This window comes from Botryllus schlosseri, chromosome 10, assembly GCF_051294905.1.
Source record: "Botryllus schlosseri isolate E-star chromosome 10, Bs_hap1, whole genome shotgun sequence".
NCBI lineage: Eukaryota > Metazoa > Chordata > Ascidiacea > Stolidobranchia > Styelidae > Botryllus > Botryllus schlosseri.
Genome location: NC_137245.1, coordinates 12,492,372 through 12,512,951, shown reverse-complemented (window position 1 = coordinate 12,512,951; position 20,580 = coordinate 12,492,372). Strand labels below are relative to the sequence as shown.

The window sequence follows — 20,580 nt, the reverse complement described above, 5'->3', positions numbered from 1 at the left end:
TTATGGTAGCGTGATGTGTCGAGTACACAAGGATGCTGATCCGATCGATGTATTATCGGCATTGGTGCATGTTCTTAACCATAATAAACTGATGCTACCTTGGTAAATTTGAAATGGATTCAATCAATTCAGCAAGCGGCCGGCTGGCTACGCGGCCTGCTTAATCATATCGTAATTTTGTCACCATATACAAGTGCCAGGTGATATTGAACGCTTGCGAGTCGGGTAATTTGCCAATTCTGGCGCACTATGACGTCATCCCTTTGTGACGTCATCGATCTCGCATACCTAGGGAAAATTAGAGTTCAGCGCCTATGGTTATAAATCTTAACACAATCAATAATAAGGAGCATCGTTAAAATCAATGGAGACCAATACCGGCTTTGCGTAAAATATGTTTGCGATAAATGACGAGTCAGCTCTCACTCGACTTAGGAAACGAAATTACCACTAACACAGTTCAGTGACAAACTTGAGACTTGGTACAGCGTTCGATACTAACATTGAGACTTACCGTAACAAATGTCATGACCGATATCGGTATGGAACATAGTCAAAATCAATGGATACCAATACCGGCTTTTGAGTAAAATCTGTTTGCGATACATGACGGATCAGCACACACTCAACTTCGGAAACGGAATTACTACCCTAAACTTTAAGTAGAAACCCTGAAACTTGGGACAGTGTTAAATACCACCATCACGACATGACATACCAAGTTTCAAGAATTATACTGGTGTGAAACACCATCAAAATCGACCTATACCAGCAAAGGTCGACTAAACGCATATGACGGTAACCGAGTACAGATATAGATACGATTGTTACATCACACCTTAAGGGCAACCAGGCTATGTTGCCCCGGTTGCTCGGTAATTTTATGAATAGGAGAGAGTAAATCACTGTTTCTTTATTGTGCGCGGCTTTGAGAGAATAGACAGTGAAAGCTTGTTATGAGCGCTACCGGGGCGTGCCCCGGCTAGCCATTCGCAAAGCGAAAACACGAAGAGAATTCGATTTTCGCAGAGACTTCGCTATATATGGGCATTTACAAGCGAAAGGACAAGAAGAATACGATTTTCGCTGTGATTTCGGTATATATAGATTGCTGTGCGTCTATAAATGGTAAAGAAATGTTATTGAACAGAATTTTAGGTGGGGCAATGCCCCAGTTGCCCTATAGGACGAGCCGCCACTGCCCATAACGAATTAAACTACGCAGTATGTACATTGCACATTTACAAGTTTACGAAACAGATGATTACAAATTGGAAATCGCGTATCAAATCAGTAATTTGTCTAAAACATAAATTACCATGGGGTTTTGGGCTACTCTTCTGCCATCCTCTATTTACGCTCGAAAATCCCTACTGCTGGAGTGAATGACGATGTTGCGCAGTGATGAATTCCAATTAGCATGCATAATTGCATACTCAATAACACTGTCCAATTTCGCAGCCCGATTAAAGAACTATCACGAACGAACGAGTATTTGCTCATCCGATTCATAGCAACGATGAGATGTAATTTCTCGGCTCGTGCTCGTCATATCGACATGTGCAACGAAATCACGTTTTTATCCTCTCTCCCATTTAGCGTAATACATAGTGATCATTATTTTCGAACCGTATACAATTGGCCAACAAGGTCGTGCTGATGATGAAATTGTGGGTATGCCGAATACCCACAATATTCACAGGCATATTTCGCATACCGAAGTTCGGCACTAACGTATGAAAATTGAACATTGAACATAAGACTGCTCTGCTGTTAAATCCCCAGGAACCTGATTAGTCGGAAAAAGTAGCGTCAAAGAGGAAAACATCCTTAATTTGGCGAAGGCCTGCTGTTGAATCATGTGAACTCAGCAGACATGGTTGTTGCATATATAATAGCATCTTATGAAATACGTCGGAGTCGGAACCACCCCTCAAATAACTGGCTCCAGCTCCGGCTGAATTTTATGTAGAGCTCCGGCTCCAGCTCCGGTAAAAATGCACGGCTCCGGGGCTCCGGCTCCGGGCTCCGGCTCCAAAGCCCTGTATTCAGGTGCCCATTTTCAAAGTTATCGGCTCACCAAAGAACTCAAACAGAATTAAAAGTAAAACCATGGCACAGAATGACGTAACAATCCAATACCATACATTTTTCGTACCCACATTTTCCTTCATATTTGGAAATGTGGATCAGAATTATAGTCCAGTTACGTTACTACTGTCACAGAGATCTTATACCGTTGCTGCTATGTCTCAATTTTGAAATTACCATGCTACAACCTTAACTATACCCTCGAATATCTACATCACTATGTAGTTAAATAGGCACTGCATGCGGTCTACATATAACGTGGTCTAAAATGAAAGTTGTAAGAGTGAAAACAATTTGACAGCAGCAATTTTTATCAGAAAGCCACCGTATTCGAACTGCAGCTAAATATTTTCCAATATTAAATCCTTATGATGTCGAAGGGACACGTCATCGCTTCTGAAATTCGATGCATGTGAATAATGAACAATCAATACTAAGCAAATAGTTTTGTTGTGGAAAAGGAACCGATGATTTCTGACTCAGAGCAGTGGCGAGAACCGCAAGAAGCTTTGTTAGCAACCTCATACTGCCCGGATCTATGTGTTCAATAATTTCTGATGCCCGTATATTCCTTCAGATTTTTAACGTTATGAAGCTGTTAGTTATTTACAAGACTAATAATAAGGTCGTAGATGTGACTGACAAATCGGAGATCAAAGCTGTCGTCGAAAAAGTTTTCAAAAATGAAATTCTGAACCGTCCGATCACCATTCAGTATTATGTCAAGGATTTTGATGAATATGTCGATTTGGAATACGCTGATGTAGAGGATCATGGGAAAATGAAACTCTTTGTGCAAGACTGCATGGATGCCGGTTAGTTATCTTAGATGACCTCGCATTTAATGTTAAACTCGTCAGACGGATGCATGGTATTGGGTCCTGCACTCTTGGTGAAAATATTGTGTAGTTCCCCCCATGTATCACGCCTGTGTGAATATACACCCATGACACACGAAACCTCACCCTTATACGACGGGGTAAAGCTTATGCAATATGTTAATCCAAATTATGTATGCAAATAGGGACATGGGAAGGTATAAACGTACTCACGTAGGCACGTATAGGATTTATGGCTGAGATCTAATTCTAAATTAGGTTCTGTTTTCGTGTACCACCCTTTTCGCTAAGAGTGTATGGACCTGGTACGGTACATATCGAAAGTCACGTTCGAAAACCTTACTTATAGAATTGTTGTTTGCGATATTTGCTATGCCACTTTTCAATTGTGTCAAAAAGGAAGGTTCGAGATCACAGTACGTTTTTTCTGCAATTTTCGACTACGGTACGAAATATTTGTTTTGTACCGTACCATGCCGTGCTTTTGTAGTGCCTTTCGTTTTCACGACAAGTCGTCAAACATGAATGTAGACAATTCAAAACTCTTTTTGCCTTTTCACTGTATATGTTTGCTGATAACCGTTTCACAGAGGAAACGCGGATAGTCAATACTCAATCCGCAACAGAGAGGCGATTTCAATTCAACTCAATTTTTTGCTAAAAATTTCACCATTTCAATACATCACAAGACTTCGATACAACGAAAGATAGGAAGGTGTCAAAACGACACTTACCTGGCCTAGGCGACATAAAAAAGGAGGCATGTAAACTGAATGAAAAGTAAAACAAGAAAATATAAGAGGACAGGTGTCGGAAGGCGATATGCCAGGTCGTGGTCCAGTAAACTAGAGAGCTATAACTAGTATTTATTCAGTAGAAATTGTTTTTTATTAAGACTTGAATGTCGGCATGCTCGATGGCTGTTCCACAAATCAGGTCCGTCATATATGAATAAATTATATGTATATGCTGAAAAAAATAACCTTAGCTTCACGCACAATGTTTAAGATCGAACATGTTTAACTATATATAGTGATATTTGATAATGAGATCTGTTAAGGATGGTGTCATCCGATCGATGTCACTTTGATGTTCGGAGCTAATCGAATTTGGACGTCTGCGTTAGCTTGTCATTGCATCATTTACAGAAAATCAACGAAATGCAGCACAAATTGGACGCTATCTTTCGTCAAATTTCTTTACTTTAGGGTTGACATATTTTCGGATTCGCACAGACATGTCAGGGAATAAAAGCTAAAATGTCCGGGATTATGAAAATTATATGGTACTCTACAGAGCTGGTCAAGTTAGTTATCGTTGGTAATTCCAGTAGAAGTATCGTAAATTTCTACTCAAGTACAAAACGATTTCTAATTAATATAAAAGTTAGTATTTTAGGCCTAGTTTGGTTAAGAAATCACGAATTCTATCAAGCATAAGTAGTCTAAAGTTAACCAACACTTGAGGGAGTAGTTTAAGTAGGCAAAATCCATTTCAAATTTAAGTAGAAGCACTACGTTACTGATGTAGCTGGCGCTGTCACTTTGAATTGGACTTGGAATTATTATCCCAATATATCTACCAATTTACAGCACGTGACCAACATAAATTGCATCAGATTTTTGTAACGACTCGAAGCCACAATCCCTTCTTCATACTGCGAATACTCCGCAATCCGTTTTCCTATTGGCTCAAGCTTCGCAATCCTTGTTACGTGGAACTAGAGTTATAGAGAGATGTCACTGCTTTCTTTGTACTGGGACTGTTTCACAGTACGTTTTACTATTGACTAAACCAGGGGTTCTTAACTGTGGGTATAATGTTGAGTCGCGGCGGCACCAGAGCGATCTTTCAATATGTATACTATTGTATTGCACATTTATGTACGTTACCGCTCTTCAAGATCAAACTAGAATTACGTAGCTAGGCTCCCGGTTGTCAACGCGTACCACAACCACACTTGTATATCCTTCAATATATTCGTTGACTACAGTCAAGGCGCATGAATTTATATATAGCAGTGGAAATACGGAAGTGATATGGTGAACTGGAAGTTAGCAAAACAGAATCAATAACTAGCCAACTGAGTCCTATCTAACAATGCAAAACTTACCAATTGATTGATTTATGGATTATTAATGTTGGGCTTAAATTGCAAAGGGCCCTACTATATTAAAATCGAAATATGAGGTCATCTTCACTCGCGCGCAGCGCGAAGAAAATTTCAAGATTAATTAAAATCTCTCAAGAAATAGAGAGTCAATTCGTAAATTCAAATTGCATGTCGACGGCCGCCCACACATACCAATCGAATTACGTTTCCACGGCGGCATAAAAATTCCTTCTGCAGCCGCAGGTTGGCCACCTCTGATTAATAACAACTTGACCATCTAATACTGTCTTTATGTTTTCGTTGTGAACAGCCACAGCAGTGGTAATATATATTCGTAAACCTAAGTTAATAATGCATGGTGAAGGATGATATGAATTCCCGTACAGCAACTTTAACCCATAACAGAGGCGGTCTGTGCATTGGGCTCAAATCCTAGGCAGGCCATGGTATTTTTGCATATGCCGACATAGCTTATTTTTGGCATTTTTCAGATGCTACTTTTCGCAGTTTTGCATCGCCATGATATCAAATTTATAGACTTGAATAATTAACCATGTAGAACGCTTCAGTTTGGCCTTTCTTATAAATCGGAAGTCACAACGCATGCAGCATCCACACCGTGCCATCAACCAGTAATAGATTTGAATGCGAATTGAAAACTATGTTGGAGACCAAATAATCCCGATACAAAACCGAGTGCTTCTGCAATATATATTCTTAATAGTCGATTCACTGTGCGTGCAAAGGTCACAATACTTAAGATAACAATTTAACAGAGTTTCTGACACGTTTGGATAGCAGCCTTCAGTACCTAACCGATTGTTCGAAATTATGAGTGACATTGATAAATCAATATTTGTGATATGGAAGAGTATCTGAATGTACATTTGTATGAATGGTACGTATATATATGGAGATCTTTTTAACCGTGTCGGTCCATTGATGAATCTATGTCCCATTGGAAAACGTGACACAATCTATGAGTTGTTGAACAATGAACAGGCAGACAATTTTTAATTGCAAGTTAAAGGGGAATGGAATTTGGTATAATGCATATTGAGCTAAACAGCTTTGGTATAATGTAGGGATGGTGTGAACCTCTGAAAGGTTCAGGTTCGTGTGAACGCGAACCTTTTTGAGAGGTTCTGTGTGAACGCGAACGTGAACCTCATGACGTCATAATGCTAATTCCAACCCTAGATTTCAGTGAGTTGATATATTAATGAGAACAATACTTAGCGACCACTCGGACCACATTATGCCACAATGCAGGAGTAGGCTACATACTGACTTTTTAACCGTCACCAAATGTATCAAGTGGGGCATCAAATGATATGATAATCCGAAAAAATCAATATCTGCCGTCTCTTAGCCAAGAATTTCGACGAGGACTTGCGGGAAAATATAAGCTTACGCCTTAACGGTATATAGGCCAGACCTGACAATGTATTCGGCGCCTGAGTATTGGTACATTGATACTGAGCAGAGTGTAAAACGGGTTCCGATACTTGCTATATCACCCCATTACCAAGTTATACAGCAGTAGCCAACACCTCAATCGCACGGATTTGGTTCTAATGATACAGTAAACATGACAAGTCAAGATTGACACCTGCTAGATTTTTTACATCATAAAACGATATGAATCTCATGGATTGGTTGAATGAGCATCATTCGATGCCTACCTGTAGTGTATTTCGCTCGTGTTGTTGTGTGATTATGGGGTCAAGGTCACAACAGATAGTTACTAAATATTCACAAACTGAAAGCTGGATATTTCGAGCAAACTTTTGTAACAAAGCAAGTAAAATTTTTGAGATTGTCAAGGTGCATGCTCGTTTAGTGTTGCTTTTTTATGCTGCCAGCGCTATGCACAGAGTGGCCCGCAGTTGAAATGCGAAAAATCTGAACCAAAGATGTTATAATGAAGTGAGAATTAGAATACATGAAAGAGGTTCACAGTGCAGAACCTACTAAGGTTCTTTTGTGAACGCGAACCTCTAAATTTCCGAGGTTCACACACAGAACGCGAACGTGAACCTCACGTTCACACCATCCCTACTATAATGCATATTGAGCTAAACAGCCTGGGTGGCGGCTACATAATGTAAAAAAATGCATGAGCATTGACAACAGGAAAATACCTAGTAATCCCGCTTGTTTTTAAAATTAGGGCCCGCTATCACGGATTCCGAAATATGCTGATTACTACTTTAGCGTGTAGAGATCATCTACTTCCCAATCGCTGCACATCATCTATTTCCTAATCGCTGGATTGATCAATTCACTGATTGGTCGCAAATACAGATTTAATCACCGGACTTCTTCTACTTTTCATTCACCTTTAATGGACCCCTTGGCTAGTAGTCTGCGAACCCCCGAAGGATTCACGGACCGTAATTTAGGAATTCTGAGTCACACACTTTTTGTCGCATCATACAAATTCCTGTCAATTCTTGTCAATTTTATCAAAATCTTTCATTAAAATCTATATTTTTAATAAAAAGCCTTATTTTCGACATTTTAAATTTTATTTTTGGCAGTTATGGGATTCGGTTCCCGAAATGGCCAACCTATAGATATGAACCAGTACTCAACAATTGTCATAAGAACCTTGATTCGAACCCGAAAATAGTACATACAATTATTATATCTTAGTCTGACTCCTCGTCCTCCAGAGAAACCCAAATCGCGATATACTGATAACTCAGGTCAAGACATATTTTCAGGCAGACAAAGTAAGGGTGGTTTTGGGGGTTCTGAAGGGCACTGATTCCGAATATGACCTTAGTTTATTCAAATTGGCTCTATTTCTGGACATAATCCTGTGACTATTTCGACTAAAATCTCGTATTTTCGCTGTATGGGCTAGATCACAAATAGGCTCAGTCGTACTATAAAGTTCAGAAATTCATTCTAATTGTTATTTTGGCACGCTGAAGACAGTTTTAAATCAAAATAAGTCAACAGAATTACATTTTGGGGTATTAGATTTATCATAATGGAAGACTTTCACGGATATCATGTTCATAAATATACTTCAATCATATATATAAGTATTTACTTGAATAGTCAAATAACATTGGATTAATTGAATCAGTTTTATGTCAACCCCTTATTTTAAATTCAAAATAATAATTTGGAATATAATATTAATAATTTATCTTAAAGCAAGATTGGTTCTTGCACTATTTTCGGTTGTAAGCAATTTAGTGCAGTTTTACTAAAGGTTCCAGCAATAGTCTGTCATAATGTGGTCGTCGCATCTGCACTGATATCTTTCTTTTTGATGTATTGGTGGAACCTTTTCCCTTTCTATTCCCTCTAAACAACAATATTATCTGAAAATATATCAAGATGACTGAACAGGAAGTGAGATTTAATGCTCATGTTTACTCCAAGGTTTCTATACGCAGATACCAATTCTCGGACCAACTGTTTGTTAGTTGGGTACTTGTGATCTTCCAAAAAGTTTTATTTACTACATGCTAGACGGGAATACATGCAGTGAGCACTTTCTTAATGTGAAATTTTAATCCTTGGTTCGTATTTTAATCTGAGATCCATCAAAGATTCCAGATTTAAGCTTTTCGTTTGATATGGATACTAGGTATACCCACTGAGTTGGCTTTACGGAAAATTATTCATTTACAAGTGAAAAGAGATGAGACGCATATGAGTATTTTAGTTAAGCTTTCCAGGGACAAACTTGATAGCTTTATACTCCTCTTTCATCTTGGTAAAATGACCAATTGGTACGGGAGAAAATATATCTCCACTGCGCAAAAGTACAATTTTTAGGCTTGACAAACTGATTTTTTAACAGACAAAGTTCTCGCATCAGGTCAAGTTAATATTGATGGAATAACTGAGAACGACATGAGTGTTCATCATTGTCAATTATCTATTTATGCGCAGTATAAAAGTAGAAAAATCTAAGATTTACTTCCTACCAAGTGAAATATTCAAGGGTAAATACAGTGATTTTAAGCTTTTTAGGGGTATAAATGTCTTATTTTCTAGAGCCAATCTGGCAAAACTAATATGATATTCATAATCAGCAGCCTTGAAAACCCTAGAAACGGCACCTAGATGCTCTGCCAAAAAAATTTCAATTTGTTGACCATGGAAATGCAGTGTAATGAACCATATTTCAACGTCTGCGGTAACGGTTCAACACTTCAATTTCTTGTATTTCTCACAATACATAGGTCTACAGAGCACAATATTGTCAGATTACGACTAAAACAAACCAATCATAGCATCATGTTAACCGGCTAACGTATATCGCCTCTGTTTGCAGTTAATATATTTAACCGGCCAAACATCGTAATTTTGTCAAATCCATTGTTTGCGAATAAAGGTGTTGATAGAATAGAACTCTATAGTCCGTGATATACCGTAATTATTATTGTGTATATACAAATGTATATGCTTCATAGTTGAGTATTCAAGTGAAAAACAAGGGCATGCAATTTGAGGCAACATTTCGGAATCATTTGACTGGTCCGGCCCGCGAGTGCGCTGAAGGTTTGAATCCGGCCCGCGACGCAAGTTGCGTTTGACACCCCTGATCTATAGTTAAACTAGCGTGTACTCAAAGGTGGTGTGGACACTCGGAAAACCACGTGACTCAATATTTACAGTAGTAACTTAGTTATCAACGTCGAGTATATCAGGGTCTGCGTGCGCTGATGTGGCATTGAGCGAAAGGCGATATTGGTATATGTGAATTTTGAAAGTGTTCCATACCGAGATGGATGACGGAATTTGGCATGGTAGGCCTATATCCTGGTTGTGTTATCTAACTTCGCGGTACGTTTCAGGATTGTTACTTAATGATCAGCGTGGTAATTCCGTTATTGAAGTCGGCAATATATCGGTGCACGCTAATCTATCAGGTACTCGACTTCGACAGCGAAATTATTACGCTAGTCATTGAGTTACAGCTTTGAAACCTAGTACAGTGTTGGATAACAACATAAAAATATACCATACTAAATCCTGTCACCAATCTCGATATGGAACATAGTCAAAATCAACAAAGACCAATAGCGACTTTGCCTTTAATTGCTGGTGCAGACGGATCGACAATAACAAAGTAGTCAAAGGCATCATCTGGGTGTGAAGGTCACTTGATTTTTCGAGTGTCCACACCACCTGTGAGTACACGCTGGTTAAACGACCCTGTATATCTGGACAGAGCTGTTTAAATGGGCTGCAGCGACCGTTTATTGGTAACATTGATTCCAGTTTTCACTAGAGTTTTCTTCGCTAGATGTTAGTCAACAATTAGATCAGCGAATTCATGGGTCGCTGCCTCTAACGCGAGTTGATCAGCGACTGAATTCCCATGTAGACCCAGACCAGAGCGTCGCGGAACTGGAATCCATGTAAATGAACTACGGCTACCGGCAGAGCTGACGCCATACCGCCACTTTGTTGGCTATTCATGTGACCAGTAGTGGATACAATTAAGTCAAGCATTAACATTTCAAGAATATAAAACATGCAGTTAAATACGCGACACTCGTGTGAGGCTGAGACTGAGAGAGCGCGAATTTCGGAAGACCTGCTAGCGAAGCTAGCAAACAACAAGGCTATGTTACCAGGCTCCACAGCACACGATCTGGGACGAATTGTAATCAGACCAGTGGCTTTGAGCCGTGGGTCCGCAGATCAGGCGGTCTGCGAAACCTCTGTAAATTGGCAACATGATTGAATACATGATTCGTCATTTTCTATGCTATGATGGATCATATGAAGATAGCTTTGCAACAGACATGCTAAAACCTCAGGGCTTACATCAGTAGAATGGTTGTTGCAGGTAATTATTGTATTCTGCAGACTCACTTTCATTGCATGCTAGCCAATAACTGACGAGATTGCATAATGGTTGAACTTGCAGCTTCTTGATCGGTATAGGTAGCAGAGTTGGTCAGTAACGAAGTACTTCTACTTTTTGAAGTACTTGAAGTAGATTTTGCTGACTCACAATACTTATTAAGTAGTTTTGATTTTAGGCTACTTCTACTTCTACTTGACAGTTTTCAGTTTTGTAGGCAAAAATAAGCGTAGAATACCTACTTACTTACTCGTGAACCATCACTCCTACTTCTTTGAGTAGAAATTCCGGCGTTACTTCTACTTCTACTTGAGTAGCGACGGTGACTACTCTGACCACCTCTGAATTAGGTAGTTAGTCCAATCTTCGGCTAGGTTACAGCAAAGACGTGGATGTAAAACTGGTATCCGCAGCTTCCCCGCTAGGCGCTCAGCACTACGGGATATCGAGGAGATGAAATATGGTAGTTCTGACTCGATAACCTATAACACGGTTCCTTTGCTTCTCCATCGTCGAATCACGTTCATAATGCAGACGAAAATAAAACTGATCTCCTTCTCCGTTTAACGAACGGATATAAACCTATTGATAAAAACTTATTTCTGTTCATTATAGATGTTCGCTTAGGTTTGTGGAAAAAAATTGAAATTATCCCTCATATACCTACCTATACTATCACAGTGACACTTGAATTAGAATGTTAAATTACTTTGTTGTGAAGCATGGAGGTCATTCTCCCGGGTTACAAAAACATTGGTGTCATAGGAAAGACAACAATCCATATATCCAGCATGTAACATATAAACTAAAAATATTTGCTTGTAAAGTTTACCAACTAGGGTTGCATTTAAAACAAACGGTGTTGTAAAACACTTTGTTTTAAATATGTTAACTGAGTTTTAAACAAAGGCCTATTTAAGTTGTAAAATTATGCCATAATTGTGTAAATACTTTCCGAAAACATGATGTATGAGCCTACGGACAGGTACCACCAAATATAGCCGGCGTATATCGGTATGGGATGGTTGGAACCCTAAAAATAGTCGGTTCAACAGCAATAGTACAGATATTTCGTGAAATGAGCAATATTTACTTTATATATTCAATTTTCAATGTCAAACCACTATGACGTCACAATTGAATTTTCGTGACGTCATGGCCTAAAAAACAAACAAAAAAACAACAATAAAACACATTTTTTAAACAAGGGCCTCGTTTTAAACATGTTTGTTTTTAATTGATTTTTGTTTTAAATGCAACCCTAGTACCGACAGACCTCATGCTGCGGCAACGCTGCAATGTTGAAGCTATAAATTGATCTCAAAAGTCACGAAATTGCTGTTCAGTGACAGATGTTGGCGCGCTACTAAAGAGATTATCAAATGTAAAGATGATTGCTTAAACAATTGTTCTGACCATGCACAGGAAATGCTCACAAATCTCACAAATGCTTTTATATCCAGGATCTGCCACATTGGCTGTTGGTGAACACGTTGAACAAACATTTATTGGAAGCTCAGTGAATGTGGTTGCTGGGGATCAGCTTACCACTCATGTTACTTATGCCAATATTGAACCAGGTGAGCGTGAATTTACGAATTTTGTTTTCATTGTGCATAGAATGTTCTTGCCTGATTAATTTTTAATACAATGAGGGGTCAATTACATTATAAATTACTAACATGACTGGTTGTGGTAGGTTGAATTTTCAAATCAGAGAAGAACTTGATGAATATGTGGAAATACGCAATCCACCCGCAATCCACCTTCATTTCCATACGATACAACTATTAACGAGTAATATAAACGAATAAACTATATCAATGCTATACATATCATACATGAGGGTCGTTAAGGTGAGCAGTGGGCAGTCTATCGAACAGAAATGTACTGCTATGGATAGATTGCTACTAGCCTGCGACAACGCATGCTCTAATACAGCTGTCACCAACTCAACATAGCTAAAGGATCATATTTCCAATTGAATATGGGTCATAAGCAATGTTCTCTCTAAGCTGCGCACGTGCGCAAATGCGCAGTGCTGAAACGGGTCTCTGCGCACAGAAAATCTAAGCTGCGCACAAAAAATCCGAAGTGATGTTTTTTTTTAGTTGCTGCGCACTGTTGTCCAATGGACCACGCAGGCGCGCAGACTCGTGAAAAATTAGAGGGAACATTGGCAGGGGCAAATAGTGTTATCACTGAAGTCTGAAACCGAGGTACAAGTGCGGCCCGCAAAGGTAAATATTGCGCTCCGTAAAGAAATGAGAATTTGCAATCAAGTGCGACTCACGAAAGAGATATTTTTAGTATGTTCTCGTAAACGTGAGCGATATTGATGTCATTTCGATAGCGCATTATTTTCTAGGAATGGCGAAATAACATGGTTCAACAAAGTTATAAATAACAATGGGCTAGCTCGAAGTTAATCTGCGAGAAACTAATGGATAGTCTTCTCCGCGTGGCATGAACATTGCGTAAGATTTACTCAGGACCGTAACTGCCGCACCCAAACCCCCAATTGGAGGGGTCGAGCTCGAAGGGGACCCAAAATTATTTCGTGAATTAACATAAATCATGGTGTGTTTTATTTGAGTTTAAAAATAAAAAAAATTCGCGATTTAATATTGTCAGATATCTTTATTTTTGGGTACCCTTTCCCAACAAAAAATACGCATGATTATAGAAATGGGCACTTCGGCGTCGGCTATTACCGCACCGCGACGCGCCAAGACATGACGTTATAGGCTATGTAACATGCGACTCCGAGAAGGGCGCCAGAACGATCAGCGGCGAGCAAACCTCGGCCGAAAAGGACTGCCCTTGTGCTGACCGGAAACTTCGATATATATACACATAGGCGCTGAACTCGGGTATGCTAGGTATGTCGCGCATACCTTAGGCTTACCATATTTTGGAAATCTAAAAAGAGGACACTTTTTCAGAAATTTGCAACTTGATAAACCGGGGTCTAATTCCCAAAAACAGGTGAAATTTTTCCCACTCTGTGATCGGTTGACTAAAAAAAAGGTCATCACTTCCGCTCAGATCTCAAAATACCGTTCTTCTCTCCACATTGCCAGGTGGATGACTGAAAAAAAAAGGTCATCACTTCCGCTCAGATCTCAAAATACCGTTTTTCTCTCCACATTGCCAGGTGGATGACTAAAAAAAAAGGTCATCACTTCCGCTCAGATCCCAAAATACCGTTTTTCTCTCCACATTGCCAGGTGGATGACTAAAAAAAAAGGTCATCTTTCCGCTCAGATCTAAGTTCACCGTTTTTCACTCCGAAATATCCACCGGAACTTCACTTTATGCTCATTTGCGGCATATCACTCGCAATTTGCTCTATATCTGACCTAAATTTTCCAAAAAGAGGACAAAATCTCAAAAAAGAGGACAAAAGGGCGTCCTCCGAGGACACTTTCAAAAAAGTTAAAAAAGAGGACAAATCCTCTTAAAAGAGGACGTATGGTAAGCCTAGCATACCTATGAAATTTTTTGGGTATACCGTATACCCAGAATTCAGTTGGCCTGTAGGTGACTGGCTGGTGAATTGATCGATTTAGAAATCAGCAATGTATTTCGTAGTGCTGCTGGGCGCGTTGCGAAAACCCGTCCTTGACACTAATATTCAGTTGCAATTTAGTTACCGTAGTCGTATTTAATAGTGCTGTGCACGTCAATTAGCGAAAAGCGTGTTTCCAATTAGCGAGAATCGTTTTTGCACGATGTAACGCAACGCGATCTCCCGCTGAGATTATTGCGAAATTGTCATTGATTGCCAAGCGTTCGGCAATCGTCGCTGGCCTGATTAATCGCGTCTCCAACAAGCCTAGTTCCTCTGGCTTGAAGAATCGCATCTGCAATAGGCCCTGTGCGCACTATACCATCGCTGGCCTGTACAATTGGGTCTGCAATAGGCCTGGTACGGAATATAACATCGCTGGCCTAACTATCCCGTCTCGGGCCTAGTATGCGTAGGCTCCAATATCCCGATTGCGATTAAAGATTGACATCGCGAAACTGAATGCCATCGACTGTCCGCAAGCATACGCGTGCGTGATTTCCGCTAATACTTGAACAGAACATAACCATCAGAAGATGTGTGTCAAGGCTTGGGTTATAAAAGACGCCACGTAATACGCGTTGATAAGCGCGTTAATTGTTCATCAGAGATAGGGGACTCCCTAATTGACAGCACTTCCGGACTCGTTGACAAGCTTTTCATACGCGTATAAGTTCATGTATAATCGTCATTTACGCATTGATGCTATATTAGTAAATTCGAAACAATACATTGATCTAATGCGAGTAATTAGAAGACGCAACACGAGGCAACTAGATCGAGACGTTGATACTAAAGATGTCAATCTCTATAGGCGCGAAATATGGCGATTGTCATCTCCTGCTGCGTAGGAATATGATATCTGATACGTAGGCCGGAACAATCGCGTCTTCCGTCATTGTGATGTCAGACTGGCTCAGACATTGAACATGGACGGAATTGATTGAAATACATACTGACCGTGAACAGACAGCAGCGTAATTGATTTTGATTACTGCTAATACTAAAACAGAACGATCAGAAAATGTCCTGCGGGCTCTTGATATCGAAACTTCTGACTCCTCTGACATCATAGAATCGCTAATGAATAGAGTCCATTTGGGAAAATAATTCCGTAACTTTGGTTTATTAGCCGTCGCCAAAGATGCGTGTCCGTTTGTTCTCGATGCGGAGCGATTGAAATCTCGTGATTGTCTGCGCGCGACCGCGCGTGTGGACGAATATGTTGCGGGAGATTGCGAGCACGCTCATTGACTGCACAGTGCACACTGTACAAAGCACACAGTGCACAGTCGGACTCGCTAGTAATCTTATGGTCGCGTGATATGTCGAATCCATATATATCATAGGTGCGAGTCCATTACACAAGGATGCTGATCCGATCGGTGTATTATCGGCATTGGTGCATGTACTTAACCAAAATAAACTGGTGCTACCTTGGTAAATTTGAAATGAATTCAATCAATACAGCAAGGGGCAGGCTGGCGACGCGTCTGGTTAATAGTATAGTAAATTTGTCAACATATACAAGTGACAGAGGTGATAATGAACGCTCGCGAGTCGTTTCAATTGTCAATTCTGACGCACTATGACATCAGCCATTTGGGACGTAATCGACCCCGCATACCTAGGGAAAATTAGACTTCAGCGCTTTTTGTATATACAATATTATATGTTTAATTGTCCATAGGCGCCTAAATGGCTGGCGCCGTATGTTAGTGTCCTGGCGATCCGAGTCCCACAAGACAAATGCCATATCAAGGGAACATATTTGCCAGTAAATAAATAAATATCAATTTGAAATTGTGTAGCCTACGTCTTCTAGTTTAGTACGTTTGGGCGATTTCTATATCTTTTGACATAGCAGATAGGAGGTCACGAAATCAGTGTTGGGATCAAGTCACTACCTTCGAGTCACGAGTCATTTCGAGTCAATGCACATTTTGACTCGAGTCAAGTCAAGTCAATCGATTTTCGAAGGTGACTCGAGTCAAGTCAAGTCACTTGATTTTTGAAGGTGACTCGAGTCAAGTCAAGTCAAGTCACGATTCAAGTCAGAATTCCAGTCAAGTTGCCTTTTCGAAGTATGAGGTATGATTACGTCATTGTATTTTGCTAGCTGTCTGAAAGACAGATTGAGTGGTCATTGATTCTGAACCGATGAACGGACATAGCGTTAAATATACACGAAAGAATGCGCTGTATCGCTCACATATACGTGGAACTGGTTAACTACGGATCAATTACATAGCCTCAGTTTATAGTTACTATAGCCCAGGGGTGTCAAACATACGGCCCGCGGGCCGCATCCGGCCCGCCAGTCGATTTCATCCGGCCCGCGAAGCGATTCTGAGTATAGATTGAATATTCTTATATTTTCCAACACATTTGTAACAAATGTTGAGATATTTTACAGGAAATGCCTCCATGTTCATAAGCCCAATTATAACCAACTCACTACGGTGCCGTGGTTCCACTTTAGTTACCCCTAGTAACAAATCGACATCCAATTGCAAGAAGGCAAAACGTGCACACCAAGTTCAGTGTGTTATACAAATATGGAACAAACAGTGGTTATACAGAGAAGCGAAAACGTCAATGCGGAACCGTTATATGCCGTTTACTTGGAAATTATATAAGTTGCACAAATATATATTTGAAATATCTATGCTGTCTCACTTTCGACCCAATATAGATCCCAAGACACGAGAGAAACCGGAATCGAGATTCAAACCAAATTCCAACGTCCGCGTTTCCAATTGAATATCTTGTATTCCTCACAAAGCATATGCAGGGCTAACGCCAGATCACGACTAAATCATAGGGAGCATATAATGTGCCAACTTAAATCGTCGTCAACGACATTGTTTTAGCGGTTCTTAAATGTATTCAACAAGACAAATCATCGTATTTTTCCAATTCCCTTTTTTGCAACTAAAAGTGTTGCAACTTGCTACTCTGAAAACCCTGTGATCCGTGTATTATCTAGGCCGGTGATTCCCAACCGCGGCCCCCAGCTAGCCTTTCTGCGGCCCCACAAAAATATTGAGAAATCGATTTATGAAATTTTTTTTTTATAATGTACTCTTGCTTGGCTTGGAGTCTGGAGTTTTCAATTAGGATTGCAGGAAAGTTGTGAGTAGACTGCTAAGATTACGTCACTGCTGTTTCAATGCAATGTGCCCTAACTTTCCAGTTGAACGAGCAGTACCTATAGATATAGGTATAGATATAGGTATTGACAGGACCGTAACTGCCGCACCCCAAGTCCCCCAATTGGAGGAACGAAGGGGGACCAAAATTATTTCGTGAATTAGCATGAATTATAGAGTATTTTATGAAATTTTATGCAACTTTTTCAAAATTTTTTCGAGCTGGGCGCGATTTCAAGTTTCCAAGTACCTGCATTATTGGATACTCTTCCACCAAGATAAAATTCGCAAGATTTATAGAAGTGGGCATATCGGCGTTGGCCATTACCGCGTCACGACGCACGAAGACATATAAAGTTTTAGGCCATATAACATGCGACTCCATGAAGTGTGCCAGAACGATCGACAGCGAGAAAACCTTGGCCGAAAAGGACTGCCCTTACTCTGACCGGAAACTTCGTTATGTATATACAAAATACATATGGCGAGATAGCGCAGTGGTATAATCCGCGGCTGCAACACCAATGGGTGCGGGTTCGAGTCCGACCGAGGTCGACTTCCGAATTCCGATATCTAAGTGTTGGAGGTTTACCTAGGCTCCTCCTCGCCACCTCATCCGCGTCAGCGGTGTCTTACCAAAAGCCTAGAGGTGGGCCGTGCTATAAGTCGGCAGTTGCGGAAAAATGAGAAGAATATCGGCCTGGTGTAAATGACCATAGTAGTCGACAAACACCATGAATACCCCCAAAACAAAACATATGGGTATAATTGACCATAGGCGCCTAAATGACTAGCGCCGAATATTCCTGTCTTGGCAATCTGAACCTCACGAGACAAATAGGCTACCATCCCGCAGGGAAGAATTATATGCCAGTGAAGAACTACCAATTTTAAAATCGTGTGCATCTTTTAGTTTAGTATGGGCGATTCTATATTTTTTGATATAGCAGACTGGAGGTCACGAAATAACATGATGTAACGAAGTCGTACCAACGGGTCCGCCCGTCCGAATATGTTTAATTATTATTTACGGGCCCTACAGTTTCCAAGACACCTCACTCAGCTCTACCGGTAAATCTAATTACGTGAGCAGAGAGGGCAAGTAATTGATTGCAATATATATGCAATTCCCGATCTTATTGACCTATTTTATTTTGAATTATCGAAAATTTTCGCGCTCCACGCTGGCTCACTAAACGGTGATCCTGATTTCGTGGCAGAAGCGAACAACGGGACGGGGGTCGGTTTATCACCCTATGGGAGCTCAAGACCTAAGTGTTTTGAGGGGCCTGACGAAGTGCTGTTTCGTTCCTGCCAACGGGTATACGCCCGAAGATGTTTAATTATTATTGAGTGGTCCTACCTTTTCAAACACAACTCACTCGGCTCAACCGGTGAATCCGACTACGTGAGGAGAGAGAGGATAAAAATTGATACCAAAATATTTTCAATTCCTGATTATATTGACCGATTCAATCATGCATTATAGAAATTTTTCGCGCTTCGCGCGATTAGTCGAGAGAAGCTGCCTTAAACGGACACCTTATTTAGATGATAAATAGCGGTAAACAGCCATCTAGCCTGAGGGGGCCAAGAGCAACGTTTCGGGGGGAGGGGGGGGGGGCTGACGAAGTGCTGTTACGGCCCTGGGTATTGATAACTAATTTACGGATAGATGTGCAACAAGTGACTCACGATTAAATACGCCGAGATACGTACTGCTTAGCCGGCAAAAAACTGCATAATTGGTAGTCCTATAGCTCGCGACCCAAGCGGCCGAATAATTTGATATGACGGTGTTTATCGAAAGGAGGTGTCGCACTGATTCCAAAAATACGAATTGAAATCTCGCCAGGGCAATAAAACTACTCCGAAATAGTCAGGAAAGGTTGATTGTTCTGAACAACGGGAGCGCGGCAACACAATGGCCAATGGCGTCAAGCGAATGATCGGAACAATGCGAATTTTCATATTTTGGTGACTATTTTGGGTTCCTTTCATTGCCCTGGTATTCGTGCGGCCCCGAACGTACTCTGAAATTCTAAATTTGGCCCTGCCACCGAAAAAGGTTGGGAACCACTGATCTAGGCTTATTATTATATGCTTTTGAGGTATTCAAGTGATAAGTAAGATCACGAGGTAACATTTTTGAATCAGTTGACTTGGTGCGGCCCACGAGCGATTTGAAGGCCCGAATCCGGCCCGCGACGCCATTAGAGTTTGACACCCCTGCTATAGCCAAAATAGAGAAACGAATTGATAACTTGCAATACATTACCCATTTACATATTGATATGATACAATTCGAGCCTGCGCCAATGGTTGAGTACTATATAAACTATATTCGAATTCAATTTCAATAAAACATGAGATTTAGCTGAGGTATGAACAGAGAACAGAAATTAAATTATTGCCAATCTACCATACTACTAGTTCACGACAATGTCAGCTGTAAGCTTCGATCACTTGTTTGTGGTTAATGTATTTGTGAGAGAGCAATGGAGGCTCAGTAAAACGCACGAATGATGATTGGTCGCTCTCACAGTTTACATCAGCGTTTCGGAACAATCCAAACATATTCAAGATACCGTGATTTTTATCGACACCGATTACTTGATGACTTGAAATTGACTCGTGAATGTTGCTCCGAGTCACGAGTCAATCCACATTTCTGATACGCCGAGTTAAGTCAAGTCAAGTCATTTTAGCAAAGTGACTCGAGTCAAGTCAAGTCACACGAAAAAGGTGACTCGAGTCATCCCAACACTGCACGAAATAGCATCATGTAACGAAGTCATTATACCAATGCGCACGCCTGAAGGTGTTTTATTATTATTTAGATGGCTTATCTATTCCAATACACCTCACTCGATCAGCTCTATTACCGGTAAATCTGATTATGTGAGCAGAGAGAAGATAAATATTGATAGCAATATCTATGCAAATCACGATCATAGTGACCGATTAAA

At 40.4% G+C, this 20,580-nt stretch overlaps 1 protein-coding gene and 1 long non-coding RNA gene across 2 annotated transcripts in view; both read left to right on the top strand.

Annotated features, from left to right (window-relative positions):
• Positions 1-2,648: 2,648 nt before the first annotated feature.
• Positions 2,649-20,580, top strand: part of LOC145448211 (uncharacterized) — a 34,621-nt gene continuing 16,689 nt past the window's right edge. Inside the window, exons 1-2 of the mRNA XM_080326566.1 lie at positions 2,649-2,906; positions 12,352-12,468. Of these exons, the coding sequence (XP_080182692.1) occupies positions 2,681-2,906; positions 12,352-12,468 (343 nt within the window). The 5' untranslated portion in view covers positions 2,649-2,680. The remainder of the gene's footprint in view (positions 2,907-12,351; positions 12,469-20,580) is intronic.
• LOC145448225 (uncharacterized) lies at positions 17,474-18,959 on the top strand. Its single transcript, XR_013917832.1, has 2 exons — positions 17,474-17,638; positions 17,695-18,959. It is a non-coding gene; the product is annotated as an uncharacterized LOC145448225 (long non-coding RNA).